General features: G+C 35.2%; 1 protein-coding gene across 5 annotated transcripts; it reads left to right on the forward strand.

Moving 5' to 3' along the window:
* Positions 1-279: 279 nt before the first annotated feature.
* LOC104882266 (uncharacterized) lies at positions 280-25,153 on the forward strand. 5 transcript variants are annotated; one of them, XM_010664740.3, is made up of 6 exons: positions 280-455; positions 19,971-20,147; positions 22,293-23,280; positions 23,704-23,778; positions 23,957-24,132; positions 24,727-25,153. In XM_010664740.3, exons 2-6 carry the CDS (start codon positions 20,013-20,015, stop codon positions 24,976-24,978), a joined length of 1,626 nt encoding a protein of 541 aa, XP_010663042.1. In that variant the 5' UTR covers positions 280-455; positions 19,971-20,012; the 3' UTR covers positions 24,979-25,153. The 5 variants fall into 5 exon arrangements, with proteins under 5 accessions (XP_010663042.1, XP_010663041.1, XP_010663044.1 ...); XM_010664739.3 differs by lacking the exon at positions 280-455 and adding an exon at positions 18,929-19,064; XM_019226338.2 differs by lacking the exon at positions 280-455 and adding an exon at positions 18,940-19,064 and having other exon boundaries at positions 19,976-20,147.

Raw genomic sequence — 25,153 nt, forward strand, 5'->3', positions numbered from 1 at the left:
AATTTATTTACTTATTTATCTATTCATGCAATTATTTAACTTCTAAAATTTCATGTTTTTGCAAGGAAACTTACCATTGGAGTTTAAGGAAAGTGGGACTCTCCTTGGAAGGTTTTGGAGGAGAATTTGAAGTTGGGAAGATTGCTTTTGAATTGGAAGATTTAAAAAAGGATAAGGAGAAAAGAAGAGAGAAAATAGGAGATTTGGCCTTTTTTTTTAGGGAGATTTAGTTTTAGGGAAAGGCGTATATATACGTGAGAGAGGAAGGAGAAAAGGGGAGCTTTTTTTTTTATTAAGGGAGGATTTTTCTTGGGGGCAGAGCACGTATTGGAGTCTAGAGAGGGAGGAGGAGGAAGAAAGAACAAGCAAAAAAGAGGATTTTTATCTGGGAATTGTCCTCAGAAGGAAGAGAAAAGATAGCCAGAAGCCGAGCCATTGCAACCAAAGCTGTCCAGGTATGCACCTCCTTGCTTTCGGAATTCTTACCTATATTTGATTTTTTTCCGTGAGTTCGATTCCTGAATATATAATTGTTTTGTTGATTTTTGTGTGGACGAAAAGGGCCACAATTTGCTTTGTTGAGATTGGTTACTTGCCTGTTTGCCTTGTTTTGATTTTGGATGTCATTAATGCCTTCGGAAGCATATATCTCTGTGCCTATTCCCACTAACCAGAGCCTATTGAAAAATTATGAGATGTGGCTTTATTTTCTTTTAATCTCCCATGTCTGTTTTCCCATCGTTTCCGCTATTCTCTACCATACTTGTTTTTGCTTTTCTTCCTATCCGTCCTATGGCCATCAATTCTTTATATGGGGGTGATTCCAAAGCTTGGGCATGCAGTCATGAGATTCAGCAAAGAGAACAAACGTTTCAAAATTCTAGCTTGTCGGCTGTTTATTCGCTTGTTAAGGATATGCAGATTAAGGACAGATTGAGAAGCATGGTTCTGGAAATAGAGGATCTTTCTGCTGGTTATTTGGTCTCTGATAACTACACTTTCACCTTCTGGGTTCGTACCTCCGCTCAGCTATTGATGCATGGGATCAATTCGTTTGTACAGGGTGCCGTTCTGAAAAGTGGGTTCGAGTATGACTCATATGTTCAAAGTGGTTAGTTTATATGTATGCAGGAATTGGGTGGTTTGGCTGCTTGCTAATGGATGTTTTCATCAATTTGTGAGCCAAATTTGGTGTATCAGATTGTAATGGTCAATGCATGTGCCAAGATGGGAGATCTTTACCTTTGCTCGGAAGTTGTTTGATAAAATGCCCCATAAGAACCTTATTACACGGAATGTAGTGATTTCGGGATATGTGCAATGTGGGTAACCATGGAGCGAGAATCACCATTGGAAAGAAGAGTATCGACCACTTAAAAGAGAGAAGCACCAGAATTTTAGAGAGAGGATGAAGATACCTCATGAAAATATACAGTGGTTTGGATGAGCCTGATGGTCTATCTGGCCTAGCATGTTTGCACACGTCATTAAGTTTGCAAGACCAGCTTTCTAATCAACAAGAAAGCAGGAAACTGGGCAGAAGTTTTAACTTCTTCAGAGCAGGCTTTGCAGATGGAGCCTACCTCAGTACAGAGGCATTCAGATGTTCTTAATTGTTTACTGACATGTGCCACTTTCAGACTATGGTTATTCACGTGGATGCTTTAATAGCTAAAATTCATAAATACAAGAAAACTTGGTGCATACAAGGTGTTTAGGCAGCATGGAAGCTTAGCAAGTGGGAATTGATGGATGAGTACCTTGATGGGACTGACAAGGAAGGTTTACTTTGCAGCAGCTCTGAGAATAATGCTTCCTTTGACATGGATGTTGTGAAAATTCCTCAGGCCCTGATAAAGAAAGACCAATTCTCAGTTGCTGAGAAAATTGCTCTGTCCAAACGAGCTCTGATTGCTCTTCTAGCTGTTGCTGAAATCAATTGATTTGGCTGATCTGAGATTTACAAAAATGATGGAAAATTGGGGAGATCAGCTCAGATTTACACAGCCATCCCTTTGGGCAAGAGAGTCACTTCTGGCTTTACAAAGATTGGTTCTTGGTGCAAGCGGTCTTGGTGCTCAAGTTGGTGATTGCTGGCTTCAATATGCAAAGCTCTGCCGCTCAGCTGGTTATTATGAGACAGCTAACCAAGCAATTCTGGAAGCTCAGGCTTCAGGTCCACCTAAAGCTCACACGGAGAAAGCTTCGCTGGGTTGTTAAAAACCTAAGCGAAGGTCCCGTTTCACTGCTAATCTCAGCAAGTGATTCGAAGCTCAAACTATTCGACGTTCCAATGAGGAGAAGTTTAGAGTAGCAGTTCTAGTTTCACAGGCCGCACTTCAGTTTATTCATGGTTTGTCCAGTGACTACATTGCACCTGAGGAAGTAACAGCTGCAGGTTTTCAAATTTGTGCTGATGAGTTGGGATCAATTGTGGAAAGTCATGACTAAAAGGCTTAAAATTCATGGTAAGGTTCAGGGTATTGCAGAGAAGCTCTCCACGTCAACCACCGATGGTATTCCTATGGCTGATGATCTGTTGAATAAAAGAAAGGAAATTTATGGAATTAATGAATTCACTTAAACCAAAGTCCTTGGTTTCTGGGTTTTTTGTGTGGGAAGTCCTCCATGGTATGACCATTATGATACTTGCTATTTGTGCCTTTGTGTCTTTTCTTATTAGTATAATGATGAAGGGATGGCCAAAGGGTGCACAAAATGGACTTGGAATCGTTGCAAGTGTTCTGCTTGTTGTATGTGTCACCGCTATAAGTGATTATAGACAATCTTTGCAGTTCAAAGATTTGGACACAGAGAAGGAAAAGACAGCTCAAGTTACGAGAAGTGGACAGAGGCAAAAGATATCAGTATATGATCTAATTCTAGGTGATATTGTTCATCTTTCCATTGGAGATCAGGTCCCAGCTGATAGACTTTTTGTTTTGGGATTTTTCTTTGTCGATAAATGAGTTCAGTTTGACAGGAGAAAGTGAGACGGTTCATGTGAATTCTGAGAATCCTTTTTCTCTTGTTCAGAACTAAAATTCAGGATGGGTCTTGCAAAATGCTTGTGACTACTATTGGGATGAGAACCCAACGGGGTAAATTGATGGCAACTCTTATGAAGGATGATAAGCCTACTGCATCAAACTATCTGTCCATAGCTGCACTGCCAGTGGGAGAGACAAAGAAGGAGATGGATTTAGTACTTCAAAAATGGAACATTTAGAAGTTCGGATGGATCGTACAGATGACTTATTGCACATGGTTTCCTTTTCTTGGACTATATTAATCTTCGTCGAGCTGCTACAGTCTGTAAGTAGTGGCGAGCTGGTAGTTCTCATGAAGACTTCTGGAGGTGTCTGAATCTCGAAAATCAGAACATATCTGAAGAACAGTTTGAGGATATGTGTCGTAGATATCCGAATGCCACTGAAGTGAATATTTTTTTGGTGCTCCTTCAATTCACTCGCTGGTTATGACAGCAATGTCTTCTTTAAGGAATCTGGAGATCTTAACCTTGGGGAAAGGAACATCAGGTGATGCAATTTTATTTTATTTTTGGCCTTGGCTGATTGTTATATACTAAAGAGACTTGAAGCAGTTGAATTCTCGAATGCCCTGTACAAGAGCTTTTTGGACGAAGACCTGATTTGACCAGAGAAGCTTTACTCCAGGACATGTTTTCAAATGCAAAAAGACCACAGCAAGACGATTGCATCTGGCCAAAGAGTTTCTTACTTTTCTTGTTGAAGCTCTAAAGTCTTTTGCTGAGACCAAAGAAGGGACTTCTGAAAAGGTGCTCCAGTTCTGTGGAGAAAGTGCAGATCCTACTGTCCAAACCTCTCGGTTTGTTTCCTTGAGACGAACAAGGGTACTAATTTCAACCTTCGGAAGCATTTGAAGAGAACCAGATTTATCAAGAGATGACATAGGAGGCAGACATGACTAAGTTCTCTGGAACACTTAGAAGTGTAAGTCAGAATTTCGGCCTTGCTGCAATATATGATGTCGAAATTGCCAACAATTCCGCCAACCTACAGAAAATTCCAATGTTTGATTTGAATACTGATGAAAAATGCACTGCTAAACTTGTGGCATCTTCTATTCATGTGGGGCAATTTGCTTGATTACTTGAGCAAGGAAAACCAGAGAAGACTCTCAAAGCCAAAAGAATCATGGGACTTTAAACAGTTCGAGGATCTTTGATCAGATCAGTCCAGAAATCAATCCTAATCAGAGGATGCATACTGATAGAGATCAGGGAAGGCATCTGTTTACTAGGACACTGTCCAGACTTGAACTTACTGACATATACGCCAAAGGCCCTTCTTGAGGCAGGCATGATGGAGCTTAATAAACTGGAAAAGACCAGATTACTCCTACAGAATTGGACAATAGCAGGAAGAAGAACCTGGGCTCATAATTTTTTGTAAGCAATAGTACCATGTCAACTGATGACACTTAACCCATCAGGAATGTATCATCCCATCAAAGTCTTGACGGATCAGCTAATTCAAACACTACTTTAAATAGTTATCACCATGGCTCAGTCTTGGGTGTCATGAATGATCAGCTTTCTTCTGTCATGGGTACTCAGGAGACGATTCAGTGAGCTTGATTGCTGAAGATTACTAATGATGCTAACAAGAAATTCAAACCTAATGCTTGACGATTGCTTAGATTGTGATTTTGGTAGAGAATGACTCTCTCAAAAGACGACATCGAAACTAAAGCCACTATAATAAATGCAGATTCTGAAACTATTTCTACTGGGAGTGTATGAAGGCTCATTCTGAGATGCATGTGAGGGAAGGTGCCAAACCCCTTGAACTAATGTCTGATGCGAACAAACTGATCATGGCTGAAGCTGGAGCATTGGGTGCTCTAACCAAGTACTTGTCTTTAAGCCCTCAAGACCCTTCTAAGGCCATAGCGTCTGAATTGTTGAAAATACTATTTAGCAGTCCTGATTTTCTTCATTGCGAAGCATCAATCAATTCCGTGAATCAACTGATAACTGTGTTACATTTGGAGTCAAGAAATGTTATATTCAGTAGAGCTTCACTTGAGCCTCTCGATGTTGAGAATATCAGAGATTTTAAGTCAGCTAAGCAGGTGGCTCACTCATTGTTTGACATGCTTAATACTGCATCATAGAGTAAGCAAAAAGTTGTTCTTGTTGCCTCAATCAAGTTGACTATGGGAAATTCGTCAAAAAGCATCTTTGATGACAAACGTGGAGGGAATCCCCTTGAAAGTCTTTACAAAATTTTGCCATCTTCGACTTCATCTTCATAATCAAAGGGAAATGTCGCACAACTTTGCTTTGTTCTGTATAATATCCCAAAAATCCAAGCATTGCTGATGGTTCCTAAATGCATAGAACCCCTTATACTGCTGAGGTGATCTGAGAATAGCATAGTTGAAGAATCTGATATTTATGCCTTTTGAGAGATTGTTAGATGAGGCTACAGCTTCAATAGATACAGCAGCAGGTAATTTGATTCAGAAAATAGTGGGAAGAGAAACAAGCGAATGTACAGTCCATAGTCACCTTTGCAACCCAGATGTCTCAACCCCGTACTCAGGTTGAATTATTGAGCAAAAGGTCAAGCGAGATGCAAGCAATGCAGAACTTCCTAAGGCACATCCCTGTATATGTTCTAAAAGATAGAAACAAGACTAATGATGGTCACTTAACAGCTGAATGAAGATAACATCAAAGTCCGCTACTGTTTATGTGCCATTCTGGAATGGTGAGATTCAATGATGTTTTTGTAAGCAATAAAGCGCAATCCCATGCAGATTACGAAAACATTTTGCCCCCAAACATAGATCTTAGGCATGCTCTGTACTTCAGAAAGAGGAAAGCTGCGTACTCTGGAATGCATGACTTTGTTTGAAGAAAGAAGTTGCCCTCAAGAGTGGTCTGATTAAACTTGCTACAGATTCGCAAGAAGCTTCAAGTCACTGTCTCCAGAATCTGCATGTCCAATCCTCATTCGCTGCCAGAACCGTAGAGCGATTCACATGGATTTCGTCATCTTCGATCTTCTTTTTTTGTAGCGAAAGTTTGAAAGCAACCTCAATTGGGCTGACCACAAACTACTCAAATTGCTGGTGTATCATCTCACGCCATGTCAATATGTCAGTAAGGATATAATAAAACATCCTCCACAGCAGCCTTCTCCTCAAGCAACATTTACAACGCCATTTCCCTCAGCATTGCCGAATGAGTTGCGGGCTCCTGAAATTCAGGCATCCCTATTGATGGATAAGGTTAAAGGATTTAAATTTGAAAGTAGACATAGTGTCACTCAGTTCAACAGAACGCGCCAGCAAGTTTACTTAGTTCAACAGAACACACCAGCAGAGGTGGCAGGTCAAGGTATAAGAAGAAATGGGGAAAAGCTCAAGAACACAGTGATGTAAAGCACTTAAATGCATACGAGAGAGTAGAGGGAAAAATTCAGAGAAAATGACAGCAGCGCCTATAACCACCAGCAACGCAGTCACAGCCAAACCCCCAAACCCCACTCGCCATGACCAGTTCGGTGCACACTACTCTCTTCCCTTCTCACCCCTCTTGTTTTCCTCATGATTTTACGTGTTTTGAATTGTGTTTTCAAAATCGTTTTCATCCAAATAATCCTGATTTTAGAGAATCATCTTTAGACCTTCTCTAGGCAATAAAATCCAGATTTCAACACCCTTTTGCTGCCATTTTCCTTCTGGCACAAGTTTTCACTATTTTTTTATTTTATTATTTATTTTTATTTTCAACTATTTTCTTGATTTTTCCGATTTTCTCAAGCACGAACAAACTCCATAATTCCAAGTCATGGAATTTATGGAATCAACTCGTGCGAAATTAATTAGGGCTTTGGTGGGGGCCCGACATTCATGATATCCTCTTCAATAGTGTTTGTTTGACATTTGATTAATTGTGCTTTCTCTTTGAGATACGTGAGATTATTATGCACCTATTATTAAGCAATCTTGTTTCCCATAGTAGCGTTTTAGCTCGCCATCCAGGTACGCTCCTTCACACCTATTTTTGAGAATTCCATGGACACATGCGTTATTGATGACTATATCCATACATGATGTGATTTTTGGGTGTTTTGATATATGCTTGATTTGCTTAGATAAAACAAATGTTGTGTCATATTTCCAAACTAATCTCTTATGTTTCATGATAGCGCTTGAGAAGCCATTTAGGTACGCACTTCGACTCTCTCTTATGGTTTGTTTTCTCTTTAGGCATGCAATATTTGAAATCACCTAGCCTACTTAGGTATCCATAATTAATTCATTTAATTGCCACGCTTCCCTTAACTTAGTCAGTAGAGACCTCTTTAGGGCTTAGAGGGGTGCTACCTCCTAGAGGTACCTTCCCAATAAGTAATCTGATCCCCGGACCTAGACTCGGGTTTCTCAAAGACATGCTTTTTCCAAAACTATGGAGTCACTTTTTAGGGTTTTTCTTTCTTGTTTTATTTTCCCTTTAAAATAAAAATAAAATGGGTGGCGACTCCAACTTTTTTTTAAAATTAATTTTTCACAAATAAAAAGCGAGTCTCGCCGATCGAGTGGGGACGCACGTGAAAAATGCGGGTCCACATTCAGACATTTGCAATTTTGTTCGATCAAGTCCACATCGAGGTATGCTTTTCCATTGGATACTTTTTAATAGAACTACCCAAGTGTAAAATGAGTGGTGTAATTTTCACACTTTGCAATGTTCAATATAATATTTTCTTCCGTTTTAGGACCAACACACCTATTTCATGTTAGAAGTCCATTTTCATGCTCGACTAAAAGAGATCCTAACTTATCCATATGCTTAATGAAGAAAATACAAATGATATGTTAATGTTCATGTCTTAACCAAGAATTAAAAGACTCTACAAGATTACTTATTATTTTGTCCCAACGTATCTTCTTAAATTAAGATAATGCTAAGGGTTATTTTCTTCAACCCACTTACTCAAATTAAGGTTAAATGTTTTTAGTATCCATCGCAACCTCATAATCCTAATCTAACCTCGCATACGCAATAGAATTGAGCATTTGCCATTTTCTTTCCCTTTCCTTCTTTGAGTGTTATGCTTTGTAAGAAAGCTATTAAAGTTCTCATTAATGTGATGATAGCAATGTGCATGGTATTCAACACCAAATACCTTCAAAACACTACTGATAATCCCTTAGTGTTTATTAAATATTATTATAACATCTTTTTCACTAATGACCATTTTCAACTTCTCTAAGAACCATAGCCAGTCCTTATAATTCTTAGAACTAAATAAGTCATAGGTTAGTGGAAACATGTCATCATCAACATCATATGAAGAAGTTGAAAACATAGCACCCTTGTAAAGCTTACTCATGTGGGATGAGTCTATTGATATACTAGGACGACACCCCATTTTAAACTTATGTTTTGAGATTACAAGTGTAACAAACAATTGTATGAAATGACCATCATCTGAACATCTATATTTAGCAGTTATACTCAAATTTGTTTCAATAAGTCGTATACACAACCAATGTAACAACTTATATGAACATTAGGGTACATTGTGAATTTTTTCTTTAGCCTTTTCTTTGAAGTTCCATGGTTGAGAATAACTCAATTGCATTCCATATTGTTGAAGAAAGTTTTTACATATTTTTTGTGACAAATAATTTGGACATGAATGAATAACATCATCAATCATAGGTATGACTCAATTAGAATGAATTTCTGGTTAAAAAAAGGTCACATATTCTAAAGAATGGTTATGTTAATTTCCAAATACATGCACCTAAACTATTTTTGTTGTGCCAATAGTACAAACAATTACTTTCTAAGGGTATTCTTCGACAACACATATTACAGTCATATGCTTAGAACAATTCCTCTTGAACTTATATCTAAAACACCCTTTATTGACATGAGATATATTGAATTTTGAAAGTCATTTTCTGTAGAAAAGGCATGCCTACTACCCATATTACACTCTTGAAACGACTTGACTTCAATAGACTAACATGTGATTCGACACATCTTGGATAAAATCCATGTGATTGCATTCAATATCATCATCTCTTGTTGAATATAGGACTAGTGAGTTTGACTCAACAATTGTTTCATTTAATCTGCATTATAAATGTGTTTATTTATCAACTCATCATATATTGAATGAACAGAAATATATAAAAAAACAATTAAAGTAAATGTTATCATTTAAGATTGTATCTTGTTTTCATATAACTTACCCCTATATTCTATTTTCAATTATTTCATCGCCTTCAATTGTAGTTGCTAAGCATATATATACACATGCGAATCACTCACAAAATTGGAACATATTTTTCAGACTTTCATCATTTTTCAATTGTTAAAGTGCATATAGGTTAAGTGGGAGAGTATGAAAATGTTGGTCCAACCACATTGGTGTTCATTTTCCCACACCCTTGAAACAAAATCATTATATGTCATTGATTGATCTACACATATACCTTGTTGTCTACCTTCCCTATATTCCATATTACCATGTTCACCCCTTACTAGTCCATCTTCTATGTGAAGGTAACAATAAATTGCATTACTTGAATCCATCTAAACACTACTAGATCTTATGCAACCCCTATTTAGATAGAAAGACCTTTAGCAAAGGTGAAACAAATAACTAATTTATGAATAACACTACCAAAACCAAATTACTTATAACAATTGTCATGCTCACACCAATGGCCATCATATATTAATGCCTTATTTAGCTTAGGAACAATAAAAGTGAGTTTCATTAACACTTTATGGTTTAAAATTAATGTTATAAATATGGACACATATAGTGCATACCTTACATTAAGCAATGCAATTATTATAATTTATTTGATATTTATTTTCTATGTTATATAAATTGGGGGGTCAACATCTCAAGTTATGGGTTGACCACTATTTTGCCCAATGTTCATGCAAAAATGTGATAATGTCCATATTTGTGGGCTAATATCTACAATAATGGGTCAACCTCTATTTTGCCTATTGCCCACATCAAACCACAACAATGTTTAGAACCACGAGCCTACATCTAAACAAATGAGTCGACCTCTATTTTGCTTACTATTTACCTTAAACCAAAATAATGATTATGTCCAAATATCATAACCAAATAAGGGGCAACCCCTTGATCAAAGGGTTGGCCTTTTATTATGACCATTAGCCACATATAAACAAAACAATATTCATGTTTAAGGGTTAACCTTTGTAACTAAGGGTCAACTACTATTTTGCTTGATGCCCACATCAATTCAAGTTTGCCTTACTACCATTGTTTTATTTTATTCTTCAATTCAACCCTCATTCATTAGAAATTGAAAACTTCTATGAAGAATAGGATTCAAAGTATACTTCCAATAAAACTGACAATAATCTCATTTTAAATTTATATTCATTTACTTAAGAATAAACATAAATTGTTTTCCCATGCATTGAATTCACCAATTAATGACGATGAAAAAAAATTACTCAACAACCTCATTTGGATCAACAACATCAACCCATTAAATAAACATATAAATATAACCTAGATAGTTGAAAATCAAAACAAAAGCAAGACAACGCTAAATAATTGAATGAAGTTAGAGTTGGAGACATTGTTTATTAGTTAAATTACAATACATGTTGTTCATGGATGTAAAGGAGGCAAGTAAAGGTCCATGGAAAATGACAACATAAGCCCATTATAATAAAATGATATCTTACATGCCTTAATTGGCATGTCATATAACATTTTAGTGAGAAATATGTGATATTGATGCTTTAGTCAACCATCTGTTAAAATCCTTAGTCAATCTACTTCATTCACAACTTTTCATAGTATATATACAATTTAGAAGACAATCAATGCTCAAAACAAAAATCTACATAGCCTAACCACACATTTTTAGTTAAGGCTTTATTTGAGATGTTTCATCTGCCTTAGAGCCTTTAGCATATTTAATAATAGGTCCCAAACATGACTTTATTCTTGTTTATTTCAATTAAGTATAGAAAGACCCATCATAATTTAACCAAAAAACCCCTTGGAGTAATTGTGATAGAACAATGTACAAACTGGATAAATCCTAGAAACAAACTACACTCTATTATCTCATTTTGTCATTAATTTCCCCATATTCTTCATTTCCTATAAATTTCAAAATGTATCCAATTAACAAATCTAAAAAACAAAAAAGTTCGAATCCTAGATAAACAAGATTAAATAAAGCAAAATGCTAAAATTTCTTAACAACTATATTCCTTTCTTAATCAATAGTCAAAATTTTCTTCTTATTTCTACATTCTCCTCAAGAACCATACATAGCACAAACACAAAAATTAAGGAAAGAAAAGAACCATACATCCCCAACATATAATGTGTTTTGGACATTGCCCCCTTGAGTTTAAAAATTGAGCAATGTACCCTTTATCCTTTATAATTGTATGCAATGTGCATTTTTTGAAAGATAACATTATTATTATTATTATTATTATTATTGTTATGATTATTTTATAGAAAGACATGTGCTCTCCATGTGACCATGGCAAAATGTTTAATTTATAAAACCCTAACCAGTCTACCCTCATCTTTCTTCGTTCTTTTTCTTTTCTTTTCACTCTGTCTCTCTCCTCCCCCAATCGATGACTACATCTCTTGAAATTTCAACCTTGAAACCTAACTAGGGTAAGTATTTAGAGATGGGCTTTGAGGAAGGATGTGATGATAACAACAAAAAACCCAAATTCCAGACCCAATTTTTTTTATTCAAACCGACAGCTCCCACAATACAACATAATTGGGTTTATGGCTATAAGGACTTGAAAATCCAACTTCAATGTCAAAGCTCCAAACCCTATAAAAGATAGAATTAAAAGAGGGAAAAAATACTTCAATTCGATATGATTACCGATCAAAACCAAAAATCCAAAAAAACCAAACTTTTTGAAAAAACCCAAATTAAAAATTTGGAAGGCCCATATCACACAATTCTACATTTTTTTTGACAAAAATTTTAGCGAAACCAAAACTTTTCCTTGGTGGGTATTTTTTTGTAGGTGAAAAACAGATGTCCAAATGCTTATCTAGTACCGACCACAATGGAAATAGGAAGGAGAGACAAAAAATGGAGAGAATAATAAGAACAAAAGGAAGAGAAAACTGGTTAGGGTTTTTATAAATTGACCATTTTGCTCTTGGTCACATGAAGAGCACATGCCTTTTTATATATATAAAAAAAAGAATGTTGTCTCCCAAAAAATGCACATTGCATACAATTATAAATGATAGAAGGTACATTGCTTGATTCTGAAACTCAAGGGGACAATGTGCAAAACACATTATATTTGGGGGGTAAAAGTGTAATAAACCCAAAAAAATTGACCATTTTGCCATTGATCACGTGGATAACACATGCCTTTCTATTAAAAAAAATTAACACCATCTCTTAAAAAATGCACATTGCATGTAATTATAAAAGTTGGGTACATTGCTCGATTTTGAACTCAATGGGGTAATATGCAAAACACGTTATAGGTTGGGGGGTAAAGTATGTTAAACCTTTATTGAAAATTGAAACCATAATTCATTACAAATAAACCCTAAAAAAAATAAAATGTAAAAAAAAAATTATTAATGAATATTCAAAATGTAGAAATATGGAATGTTATCAAGTTTAAGTCACAAAATGTCTAATATCACATAAATGACAATTTTCAAATGTCAAAGAATAAAATTAAGAACATAAAAAAATGATAAAATTTAATAAAATACATATATCTCTTAGAGAAACCTTAGCTTTGAAGGTGAAGTGCAACTACAATATTTCTATGCTTTGTTTGCTCGTTGTCTATATTTATTTCTTTTTATTTCTTGAAAGCAAAATTAAATGGGGTAAGGAAAGGAAGATAGAGAAATGATTTCATCAGTGGTGAATAGAGGAGAATAAAAAAGGTTATTTATGGTGGTAGGGTTTATTTGGGGTTGATGTTTGAATATTTGGAGCTGTGGTTGGTGACAAAATGAGGAGATCATTGTCCCAATGGTGAAGGAAGGAGAAAGAAAAAAAGGATTGATGTTTAGAGGAGATAAGATTTGCCTAATTTTCTCTTCATATATATATATATATTTTAAAATCCAATCCATGTGCACCATTTTTATTGGATGTCAACATGTATCCATGTCATTAATTTAGGTGGAGAGCTGACTTGAAACTTGTTGGGCTATGTTTGTCTAACCTATGAGCCCATATATTAGGTTATTTTATATTTGGGTATTCCCTAAGCCCGAATATGGATATATAAATAACATTAGGGTTTTGGTATTATGAGAGATAAGGATATTTGATTGAGAAAAAGAAAAAAGATCAGGGTTGTTTTTCTAGGCATTGTTCTAAGGCTCAAGGTTGAAGTTACAGGTCCTTTCATCAACCTTTTAGGGAATTCTTGTGGTATGTTTTCTTATTGATTATTTTCTGTTCATGTTTCCTGGGGTGATGGATTCCCACCTCAAGTGAGGACTTAATTATTGTATCCCCATTTATTGAAGTGGAAAAAAATTTCTCTATGGTTTTTTACCTCTATTTAAAGGGTTTTTGCATATTATATTGGGTGTCTTATTTTTGGTTGAATGTTCTTGATTACTATTCTTGATTCTTGTTAGGTTGTTATTATTCTTGAGAAGGTGGATTTTATTGTTGAGTGATTGTTATTATTGTGTAGGGATATTTTAATCTTGACAGGTTAATACTCTAGATCTCTCTCTTTATCTTCCGAACAAGTGGTATTAGAGCTTGGTTGTGAAAACTTTTATTCTTGAAAAGAATGGAGATATAAAGAAACTCAACCTCCATGATAAAACTCAACAATTTAGATTGGGATATGTGGAAGTCCATGATGGAAGATTTTCTCACCATAAAAGATTTGTCAGATACTTTTGAGGGTGAAGAAGTTAAGCCTAAAGATATTTTTGATTTGGAATGAAATAAGATGAACAAAAAAGCAATTTCCTATATTAGGTAATGGATTGATACATCCTCACATCATCATGTGACAAATGAAACAAATGCCTATAATCTCTGGAAGAAATTGGAATCACTATTTGAACAAAAAACTGCTAGGAATAAAATTTTCTTATTAAAGAAGTTGGTGAATATGAAGTTAAAGGAAGGAACACTAATGAAAGATCACGTGAATGTTTTTCAGAGTTTTTAATTAGTTAGCTGTTGTGAAAATGGTTATGGATGATGAGATGCAAGAATCTTTGTTGTTGTGTTCACTGCCAGATAGTTGGGAAACCTTTGTTGTGACTATTAGCAACTCTGTTCCAAACGGTGCATTGATTATGGAGCTTGTGAAGGGAAATTTGTTCAATGAAGATACAAGAAGGAAGGTTTATACCATAGAAAATGCATAAACCTTCATCATTGAAAGTAGAGGGAGAAATAGGAATAGAAGACAAAAAGACCATGACAAGTTTAAGGGAAGGTCTTAATCCTGAGATAAAATCAAATGTTTCCATTGTGGAAAAGATAGACATATGAAAAGGAATTGTTGCATTTAAAAAAAGGGAACAAAATAAGCAAAAAAAAAAAAAAAAGATGATAAAAATATCTCAGCCTTTATATCCAATAGTGATGAAGTTTTAGTACTCTTAAATGAGTGTTTGCATGTAGATGAGCAAAGAGTTGAGTGGATTATAAACACTATAACCTTTTACCATGCTACTTCTCACTTGGAGTTGTTTTTTGATTATAGAGTTGGAGACTTTGGCACAATCAAGATGGGAAACTTTAGTCATTCCAAGATTGTAGGGATGAGTGATGTTTGCTTTGAAACCAATATGGGGTGCAAGTTGACATTGAAATATGTAAGGCATGTTCTAGATTTACACTTTAATTTAATGTCAGGTTTTGCCTTAGACAAACAAGGTTATAAAAACCACTTTGGCAGAAGCAAATGGAAGCTCACTAAGGGCTTATTGGTTGTTGCAAAAGGAGAAGCATGTTGCACTTTGTACAAGACCCAAAGAAAAGTTTGTAATAATGAGTTACATGATACAAAGGGTACTTTTATGGAGTTGTGACATAAAAGGTCAGGGCATATGAGTGAGAAAAGATTGCACATTTTGGAAAGGAAGTCTTTAATTCCTTTGGCAAAAAATGAATCCTTATATTCTTGTGATCATTGTTTGTTTGGAAAACAACATAGGGTTTCCTTTAGTAGTAGATCTAAGAAGAAGTTAGAGAATTTGAAGTTGGTATACTTTGATGTTTGTGGCCCCATGGATGTGGAAACTCTTAGAGGAAACAAGTACTTTGTCACTTTCATTGATGATGCTACCAGAAAGGTATGGATTTATTTGCTTAGATAAAAGGGTCAAGTCTTTCAATAGTTTCTACAGTTTCATGCCACGGTTGAGAGAGAGAGTTGAAGAAAATTGTAGAGTCTCAGGTCTGATAATGGAGGTGAGTACACCTCAAGGGAGTTTGAAATTTACTCTACTAAGAATGGTATAAGGCATGAGAAAACAGTTCCTGACACTCCACAACATAATGGTGTGGTTGAAAGGATGAATCGGACCATCATTGAGAGGGTTAGGTGTATGCTGAAGACTGAAAAGTTGGTTAAGGTGTTTTGGGGTGAAGTTGCTCAGATTGCTTACTATTTGATAAATAGATCTCCATAAGGTCCATTGAACTTTGAGGTTCCAGAGAAAGCATGAATAGGAAAAAATGTTTCTTATTCCTACTTAAGGGTCTTTGGTTGTAAAACCTTTGTGCATGTTCCCAAAGAACAGAGATCCAAACTTGATAATAAAGTAATTCCACATGCCTTTGTTGGGTCTTTTGATGAAGAGTTTGAATTCAAATTGTGGGATCCAACCAATAAGAAATTGGTGAGAAGTAGAGATGTAGTCTTCCAAGAGGATCAAACCTTGGCAGATTTTAACAAAGCTAATCAATCTAAAGGTACAAGTGATGACTTCATTAAGTTGGTACCTATTCCTCTATCATTAGAGCGGTCCAAAAATGAAGAGAAGGAAATTGATGAGCTACCAAGAGATATAGTGCAAGCGACATACCTGCACAAGAGCTAGTTGAGCATGAAGAGCAGGGGGAGTAGGAGGATTTGATATCCCAAGTTAGGAGGTCTACTAGAGAGCTTCATCCCTCTACTAGATATCCTCCTTTTAAGTATATGTTAGTAATTGATGAGGGGGAACCACAATGAGATGGATTCCTTATAGAAAAATCAAACTTATGAGTTGGTACAACTTCTTAAAGGAAGAAAAGCATTGAAAAACAAATGGGTGTACAAGTTCAAAAGGGACAATAGTGGAAAGCTAGTGAAATATAAAGCTCAGTTGGTTGTTAAGGGATTTGGTTAGAAAAAGGTATGAATTTTGATGAAATTTTCTCCCCAGTAGTGAAGATGATTTCCATTAGAGTTGCTTTGGGATTGGTAGCTAGTTTAAATCTTGAGCTTGAGCAAATAGATGTGAAAACAACTTTTCTTCATGGTGATTTAGAAGAAGAAATTTATATGGATCAACCAGAGGGTTTTGCCATAAAAGGCAAAGAGCATTTGGTCTTCAAATTGAAGAAAGTCTTAATGGGTTGAAGCAAGCTCCAAGATAGTGGTACAAAAAGTTTGACTCGTTTATGACGAGCTATGACTTCTTAAGAACTAAAGCAGATCCTTGTGTCTACTTCAAGAAATATTATGCCGATAGTTTTGTGATGTTATTATTATATGTGGATGATATTCTTATTGCAGGACAAGATGCTAAATTGATTTGCAAGTTGAAGAAAGAGTTGTCAAGTGTTTTTGACATGAAAGATCTAAGAGGTGCTAAATAGATCTTAGGGATGCGAATCATACGTGACCTTAATTTCAAGAAGTTGTGGTTGTCTCAACAAAAATATATTGAGAGGTTGTTTGGAAGGTACAATATGAAAGAAGCTAAGCAAGTTAGTTGTCCCCTTGGTGGTCACTTCAAGCTTAACAAGAATTGTTCTATTTTAGATGAAGAGAAAAAGAAGATGGAAAGTATTCCTTACTCCTTAGCTATGGGGAGTTTAATGTATGTTATGGTATGCACAAGGCAAGATATAGCTCATGCAGTTGGAGTTATGAGTAGGTTTTTGTTTAATACAAGAAAAGAGCATTGGGAGGCTATAAAATAGATATTTAGGTACTTGAAAGGTAACTTAAGCATGTGCTTGTGATTTGGGGGAGCTTAGATGGTTTTGGAAGGATTTACAGATGCGGATATAGCTGGTGACATTGATAACAAGAGATCTACATCAAGGTATCTGATCACTTTTGTAGGGGGAGTTGTGTCATGGCACTATAAATTGCATAAGTGTGTTGCCTTATTCATAACAAAAGCTGAGTATATAACAACCACTGAAGCAATGAAGGAGATGTTGTGGTTAAAGAGTTTTCTCCAAGAAATGAATTTAGAACATGATGAGTATGTGGTTTATTGTGATGGCCAAAGTGCCATGGATCTAAGTAAGAGCACCATGTATCATTCTCGAACCAAGCATATTGATGTAAGATATCATTGGTTAAGGGATATAGTTGAAGAAAATGCAACCAAGTTGGAATAAGATTTATACAAATAACAATGCCTCAAACATGTTGACGAAGGTTATTCCCAAGCAGAAGCTTCAGTTGTGCATTGGGACAACAAATTTAAACTCCATGTGATGGGATTATATATTGACATTCCTCCCTCATGTGTTGGTGGAAGAGATTGTTGGGCTATGTTTGTCCAACCCATAAGCCCATATATTAGGCTGTTTTATATTTGGGTATTCTCTAAGCTCAAATATGGATATATAAATAACATTAGGGTTTTGGTATTATGAGAGAGAAGGGCATTTGATTGAGAAAATGAAAGAAGATCAGGGTTGTTTTTTTTGTCACTGGGCTCAAGGTTGAAGTAACAGGTTCTTTTCATCAACCTTTTAGGGAATTCTTATGGTATGTTTTCTTCATGATTTCTTTCTATTCATGTTTTATGGGGTGATGAATTCCCACCTCAAGTGATGACCTAATTATTGTATCCCCATTTATTGAAGTGGAAGAAATTTTCTTCGTAGTTTCTTACCTCTATCCAAAGGGTTTTTCCACATTATATCTAGTGTCCTCTCTTTGGTTGAATGTTCTTGATTACCATTCTTGATTCTTGTTATGTTGTTATTATTCTTGAGAAGGTGGTTATTATTGTTGAGTGATTGTTATTATTGTGGAGGAATTTTTTAATCTTGACAGGTTAATACTTTAGATCTCTCCTTTTATCTTCCTAACAAACTTGCTCACATGACATTCTGGAAGTTTTGAACGTATTTTTGGAAGTTTATCAAAATCAATGTTATAGTGCATGAAATGGTGGTTTTTTTTCCTCATGTTATCGTGAGCTTGAAAAACAAAAATGTATGGGTCTGGCAATTATATTTTAAAACAGTTTTTTTGTTCTGTAAAACAAAAAAAAAAAAAACACGTTTTGGTAATTAGAAAATTATTTTCTATTTTTTATTCTTAAGAACATAAAATAAGGTATTTTCAGAAAACACATTGTTTTCTATTGTTTTCATTTGTTTTTTTATGACTATTTAAAAAAATAATTATATAGATATATAAAATGATTAAAAATAAAACACTAGATATAAATTTTATTTTTAAACTATATTTAAAAATATCACAAATATTTTAAGTTTTTAAATAGACTTTTATTTTACAAAATATTAAAGAAAATTTTTAAAATTGTTTTTTAAAACTAATTTTCAGAATTATTTTTAAAAAAAGTTTCCAAATAGGCCTATATTTTTTAAAAACTTTTTTTTTTCTTGACAAAAAAAAAAAAAAATTAAACACGTGACATAAACAGAAAAACGGAGTATAAACAGTAAGACTAGCGCTTTCTCTTTTGGAGTAGAGAGAGAGGGTGATGAGAACGAGGCTCGACGGATGAATCCGTAGTCATTAGGGCATGTAAATCGGTACGTGTTTTCGGTTTCTGCGGGTAAGTTCCTCTCTGCATTCCTCTCACGGCTCCGTTCGTTTCTGGGGAATGTTTTTCCTTTTTACCCGGCAAAAAGATAATTTCTTTTTTCCTCCGAATTTAAATGAAAAAAGCTTTCCGTATTCCAGGAATAATTTTCCTTTGAAACAAACATAGCCAGAGGCAATGAGGAATCGAGCTTTAGTCGAGTTTAAAAGATAAAGCAAAACCTTTTAGTTACATTGTAGAATTTTACTCAATTCTCAGTTGTGATCATACACTTGGGAACTTGAATATCGCGTTCTACTAAATTTGATAGCTTGAACTTTGTATTTTATTGCAAAAATGGAGGTATGGCTATTTGGCTAGACATTCTGTGCCATATAGGGTTATGGGCCTGATGGCCTAAAGACTAAGGAGCAACCTATGAAAGAGAAGTTTGATGGGCGTATTTAGTTGGCTTATTGTGTTAGTTCTTTGATAAATTTTGATTCTGTTCTCCTATCTTTTAGTAATTTTGTCGTTATCATCACTGTTAGTTATGGCTTTATGGTTTGCTAGGGTTAGTGGTTGGACTTGTTAAAGATGTAAGCTGCCAGCTTAGCTTTTCAAAAACCTGTATATATTTAAAAAATAACCCAAGTTTTAAAGCACATTTGGGATAATATTGTCTGTTGGCAATGGTGATTGGACGCCTTGGAGTCCCTGTCAGATTTGTAGAGAAATAGCTGACCTTTCCTGAGTTTGCTTCTCATTTTGACTGGATCTTATGGGACATGAACTCTGGCTAAGTGGGTGCCATCACTTAATGGTCTTTGGAAGTTTTATGCTGCAACCCCTTGTCCTGGTTTATGCATTTTCAAGAGATATCCTCATGTTGTGTGTTGTTTCTTTTCCTATATTTCTAATAAATTTTGCTTCGTGTAGAAAAGCTTGCCACGGATAGTGTATCCAGCAGAACTATCAGGGATGGATTGCAAGGAAGAAGCATGCTTGGAGTGCACCAAACAATGTTTACTACTTCACAAAAAGAAGAAACGTCCTATTCCCAATATTTCATCTTTTTTCAAAGTCATGATTGGCGATAAATTCTCAGAAATTCTGGTATATTTAGATTTCAATCCTTTGTTCTTTTTCGCACTCTCTTTTATTTTATCTTCTTTATCATAAATTGACATCATTAATTTCTTTCCTTATCTAAACTATTGGATTTGATGAAGTTGCAAAATTATGCTTATGAATTGATGAAAATCTAAAATTTGTGGTGTTTGGATACTTCCCAGTTTGATTTTATCTGCTTCACATTTTACTCATATTTTTAGCTTGCCTTCCTTATGCTGTTTGCTTTCATATCTCTGGATGATTTCATTTTATTGCATCTATACTCATTAGAAAGAGGGAATCCAATTTTCTCAAGCTCATTTGCCCATATAAAAATATACCAAATACACCCCCTTCAAATGCTTGATTCATGACAAAAATGTAACCATTTCTTTCTGCTTCCTCACCTCTCTCAACTTCTCTCATTTCCCTGCATCCTTCACATTCTCTCAACTGTAAATATTTCATCTTTTTATTTTATTTTTATATTGTTTAACATGAACACATTAAAATTAAAATTTAATTATTTTAAGCAAAGAGATATTACATAAAATAATCACCTAATCAGATTCACATGCGTCCCTTGCACTCCACATCTAGAAGTCTATTGATAAAGTGCTTCCATCTTGATTTGGTTCTACTACTGCTTAAATGCATTTTACTTTAGTGTGGATGCTGAATGATGTGTTTTTCTTGGTCTACTCATTAATGTAATTATGTTTTTAGTCACTTGGCTCGATTGATTTTAGGTGACAAATTAGTTTGACGCAAATTTGGTGCAGTATAATTTGATATACTTTTTATGCTGAAACCTTCATTTGTGGCTAGCAACATTCAATCAAGCTGTAGGATTTAAAACCTCTACATCTAGACTGGACTATATTGCATGATTCTATTGGATTGTTTGAGCAATGATAAAAGAAATTCTACCCAGAATTGGTGCAGAATATTCTCAACACACTGTCTGCTAAAAAGATTTCCCTACTGTATCAAGTACCTTGGATCTTGCTTAAGGTTTAGAATCTCTACTCATGTTGCTGGTTTAATAACCATAAAATAATACAGAATCTAAGTTTTGGTTAACAAGCCAGATTGTCAGTAAAGCCCTAATGGGATTTTATTTTTAAGGTTTTTCTTTGATAAGATTGAAGAAGAATCATGTACAAGGAGCAGGGAGGAAATGGATATTACAATCAGTCCTATAAAATGACTGTAGGGTATTTTGAGGTTAGGTTTTTGTGGTTTTTCTGCTTTTACCCTGTGATTAAGTAGACAATTATACTGGCAAAAAAAAAAAAAAGAGTTTGTTTCTTTTTTATACTTATACGAAGTGTGCTGATGACAGTCGCAACAAACTTTTTCTAGTTTTATATAGATGTTGTTCTCAAAAAGCTCTTCCTATCACTCTAAATTTCAAGCTCCATTTGGTAAATTAGGCTTTGTTTGACAACTATTTTTGAAAATGGTTTTTTGTTGTCTAAAACAAAAAAACAGGAAAACAAGTTTGATAGCTAGAAAACAAAAAACAATTTTATGTTCTTATCTAAGGGTTGTTTTAAAAAATAATTATATAAATATAAAGAATGATTAAAAATAAAACACTAAATATAAAATTCACTTTTAAAACATATTTAAAACATGTTTCAGGTTCCCAAATAGACTTTTGTTTTCTATAAAACATCATATAACAGTTTCCAAAAAACCATTCTCAAAAGCTGTTCCTAGAATTGGTGTTTCCTTTTTTTTCTTAAGTGATAGGTCTACCAGTAATATGATCTCCCTTGGATTTGCCTTTTTCTTTTTCAATTATTTTGTTGCAAAATTGATCCAGCTAACATGAAAAGGTTACAAAATTACTGTAGCAATATCGGCATTTTTTATTTTTTACTTTGGCTGGATGGCTAGTACCATCTATATGAGATGATAAAAAGACCTTCATTTCCTGTTTCAATAATTTTGAATATTGTTTTCAAGTACTTCTATTAGTATATTACACAGGACCTGGAGCTTAAGCTTTTCTACTTGGGTGTGACAATAAAATTTCACCTAGTGATGATGTGGCACTGCAGATTTTGGAAGCTCAGCAGATTTCCTATTCCCACTAATGGACTAACTATACATTTTTTCTTACATTTCTTGCCTCTGCAGTTCTTGCCCCCTAAATTTGCACGTACAGTGTCAGCATTGGTGGATGAAAAAACCCATCTTGAGGATTCGAGTGGGCGGCAATGGGAAATAACGGTATCTAATCTTAATGGCTCACTTGCTTTTCATCAAGGATGGCATGCTTTTGCACTAGATCATCGCCTAGAAATTGGAGATTTTGTGGTATTCCATTATATTATGGGATCGCATTTTATCACTCAGATATATGATAGAACTGGATGTGAAAAACCGAAATATTCTGAGAATGGTCAACATAAGAAAATAACGAGGAATAAAAGAAGTCCAATTTCTAAAGATCGTGCATTCCGCACAATTGATAAAGGTTCGATAAATGAACAGGTTTCAAGCACTTCTGTTCTTTCTGGGTCAGATATTGGAATAATCCAAAGTCAGTGTGATGCAACTGATGTGGAAAAAGTACCAATGATTGTAGAGAACACTTCGAATTGTAAGAATAGCAATGGAAAGCTCAAGTCGGTTTGCAAAGCAGAGTATGTTGAAGAACCATACTACATAATTGACAGAGATTTGGGATACAAACGAGGAGAATACAGAAGCTCTATATTTGACTTGTCAAACTTTGAAATGCAGAATAATGAATTTGGTGCTGATGGAAGCAAGAAAATTGTAGCTGGAGTTGAAAAATCCCCTCATCATGCTGATAAATTACTCATATCACAAACTGAAGCAATGGTAGCTGATGTATATACAGTGGCTGAAGAGGTAGGGAGAAAAGTGGTGGCTTCAGATGCATCTAAATTTGAAACAGGGAAAAAAAAGGACTCTGATGTGGTGGAAAAAATAATATTGAGGCACAATAAAGATTCTTGTGATAACAAGGTGTCTGGGCAATTTTTGACCACATCTGCTGAGGAACCTGGGGAGAATGGAAAAGATAGTTCAGACTTGGGAAATGAAGGCATCAAAGAACACCAGATGGCTGAGATGAAGATCATCAATACACATTCAAGTTAGTAGCTTCTATTTGCTCTTTTGTGGGTTATCTTGTGTTTGTTTCATTTTTTTGTACTATATTACTTCCTTTTTATCATCAATATATTCATTGTAGTTTTTATTACTAGACAAATCCTCAGAATGAGTGTCAGAAAATGATCAGATGGTAATATTGGAAAAGAAACATACTTCCTTCATTGGCAATGGTCAAAAGTGTCCAGCTGAAATTTTCTGGAGTGTCAGAGTCCTGTGAATGTCCTGTTACTGTTGGAATATGAAATTGCCAATCAAGTTTGTGTTCCTTTCAGCTGCTATCTTTTCCTGAACTTATGGGAGCAGCTATCTCTTTTTTCCAAAGCTTCATTTTTATGTTATTTTTGTTGAAGTTTCTTGATATTTCTTGTGTGATTTCTCAATTAAAGTTACCTGCTTTGAACAGTTGATATGAAGGGTCTCAAAAAAGAATGTGTGGAGATGACTTCAAAAATGCATGGTCTTGAGGAGATGATTGGAGGTTACATTTTATTTTTAACTTCATTCATTTTTTGCTGGAGTTCTCCTGGTACTGTGGCTGCATGTTCAGCCACAACCACCACCACACCTACACCTGCTCCTGCACCCACATTCCGCATGACACCTGCACCTATTTCTCTGTATTCCTTTTTGAATAAAATGCAGTCAATGAAATGCAGAAAGGGCACTGGAGTTGATGAAAGGGTTGCACCATCACAGTTGGAATCCAACTAGAAAAGATAATGATGAAGTCTACGAAGTGGTGAAAACTGAAGCTGTTGATTTTATTGGTTCACCCCTGCCAATTGCAGCCAACCTGTCCTGTATTGTGGGGACAGACGACCGATCCTTTCTTGTATGTTCTTCACTTCCATAGTATCTTTCCTATTTCTGAGTTGCTTGCTTTTATTTTGATCATTGTTATTCTTTTATCAAGGTTTTTGGCCAACCTTGCTGTTCTCCATAATTATTGTTGTGATATTTGCAGACAGATGCATTTGGTACTTGTATGCTACTATTTTGATAATTGTTGTGGTTTAACAAAATGATGGAAAGCATAGAAGAAGCATAATTAATAAAAATGGTAAACAGTATTAATAAATGGCACACTCTTAATTGCACCTTTCTTATTCATTGAGGGTTTTAGCTTGAACAACTGAATTCAATTTTGAGTTGGCAGTCAAATGGTGAAGCTGAGTTTCGGAAGGGAAAGCTAAATCTCCTGCCAAGCTTATTTAACAAATGCAGTTGGATGGACTTGATCATCCAACCAAGTTGACTTGTTCACTAATCACAAATTCTAATCCTCGTGTGCTTCTCATTGGTGCAAAAAAGAGTAGCTTGAGGCCTTTTTTTTTATCCTCTATTGTAGTTGATACTTGGTATTGGTTTGATATTCTCTTTTTCTGTGTTCTAAAACCTTCTTTTGCATTCCTTGATATTCATGCAGGAGCTGCCAGCAAGCTTGCCCTCATTTTCATACAGGGGAAGAACAAAAATGGAAAGGAAGGTAGTGGTTCTTCAGGATCCAGATAAGAAATCATGGCCGGTGCTCTACCATGAGAGACAGGGTTTCAAAGCTTTGACGAGTGGGTGGGAAGACTTTAGCCGGGCAAATAACATTCAGCCAGGAGATGAGTGTGTTTTCACGCTGGAAAACGAACTCAAGGGCATATATGCAGTCCGCATTGTCCAAAAGTAAGATAAGCTCAAACAAGTTCAAGTCTCTTTTTAGGTGTTTTTTTTACCCAAGTGATGCATGCAAAACAAGAATCTAGCACAGTTTTATGGAGCTGTTGCCATATGTGAATTACCTCTATTTTGACTGGTGGATCCTGTATATGATAAGTGTGCTTCTGATGGATTTTGATGTGGAA

The sequence above is a fragment of the Vitis vinifera genome, chromosome 17, assembly GCF_030704535.1.
Source record: "Vitis vinifera cultivar Pinot Noir 40024 chromosome 17, ASM3070453v1".
Lineage (NCBI taxonomy): Eukaryota > Viridiplantae > Streptophyta > Magnoliopsida > Vitales > Vitaceae > Vitis > Vitis vinifera.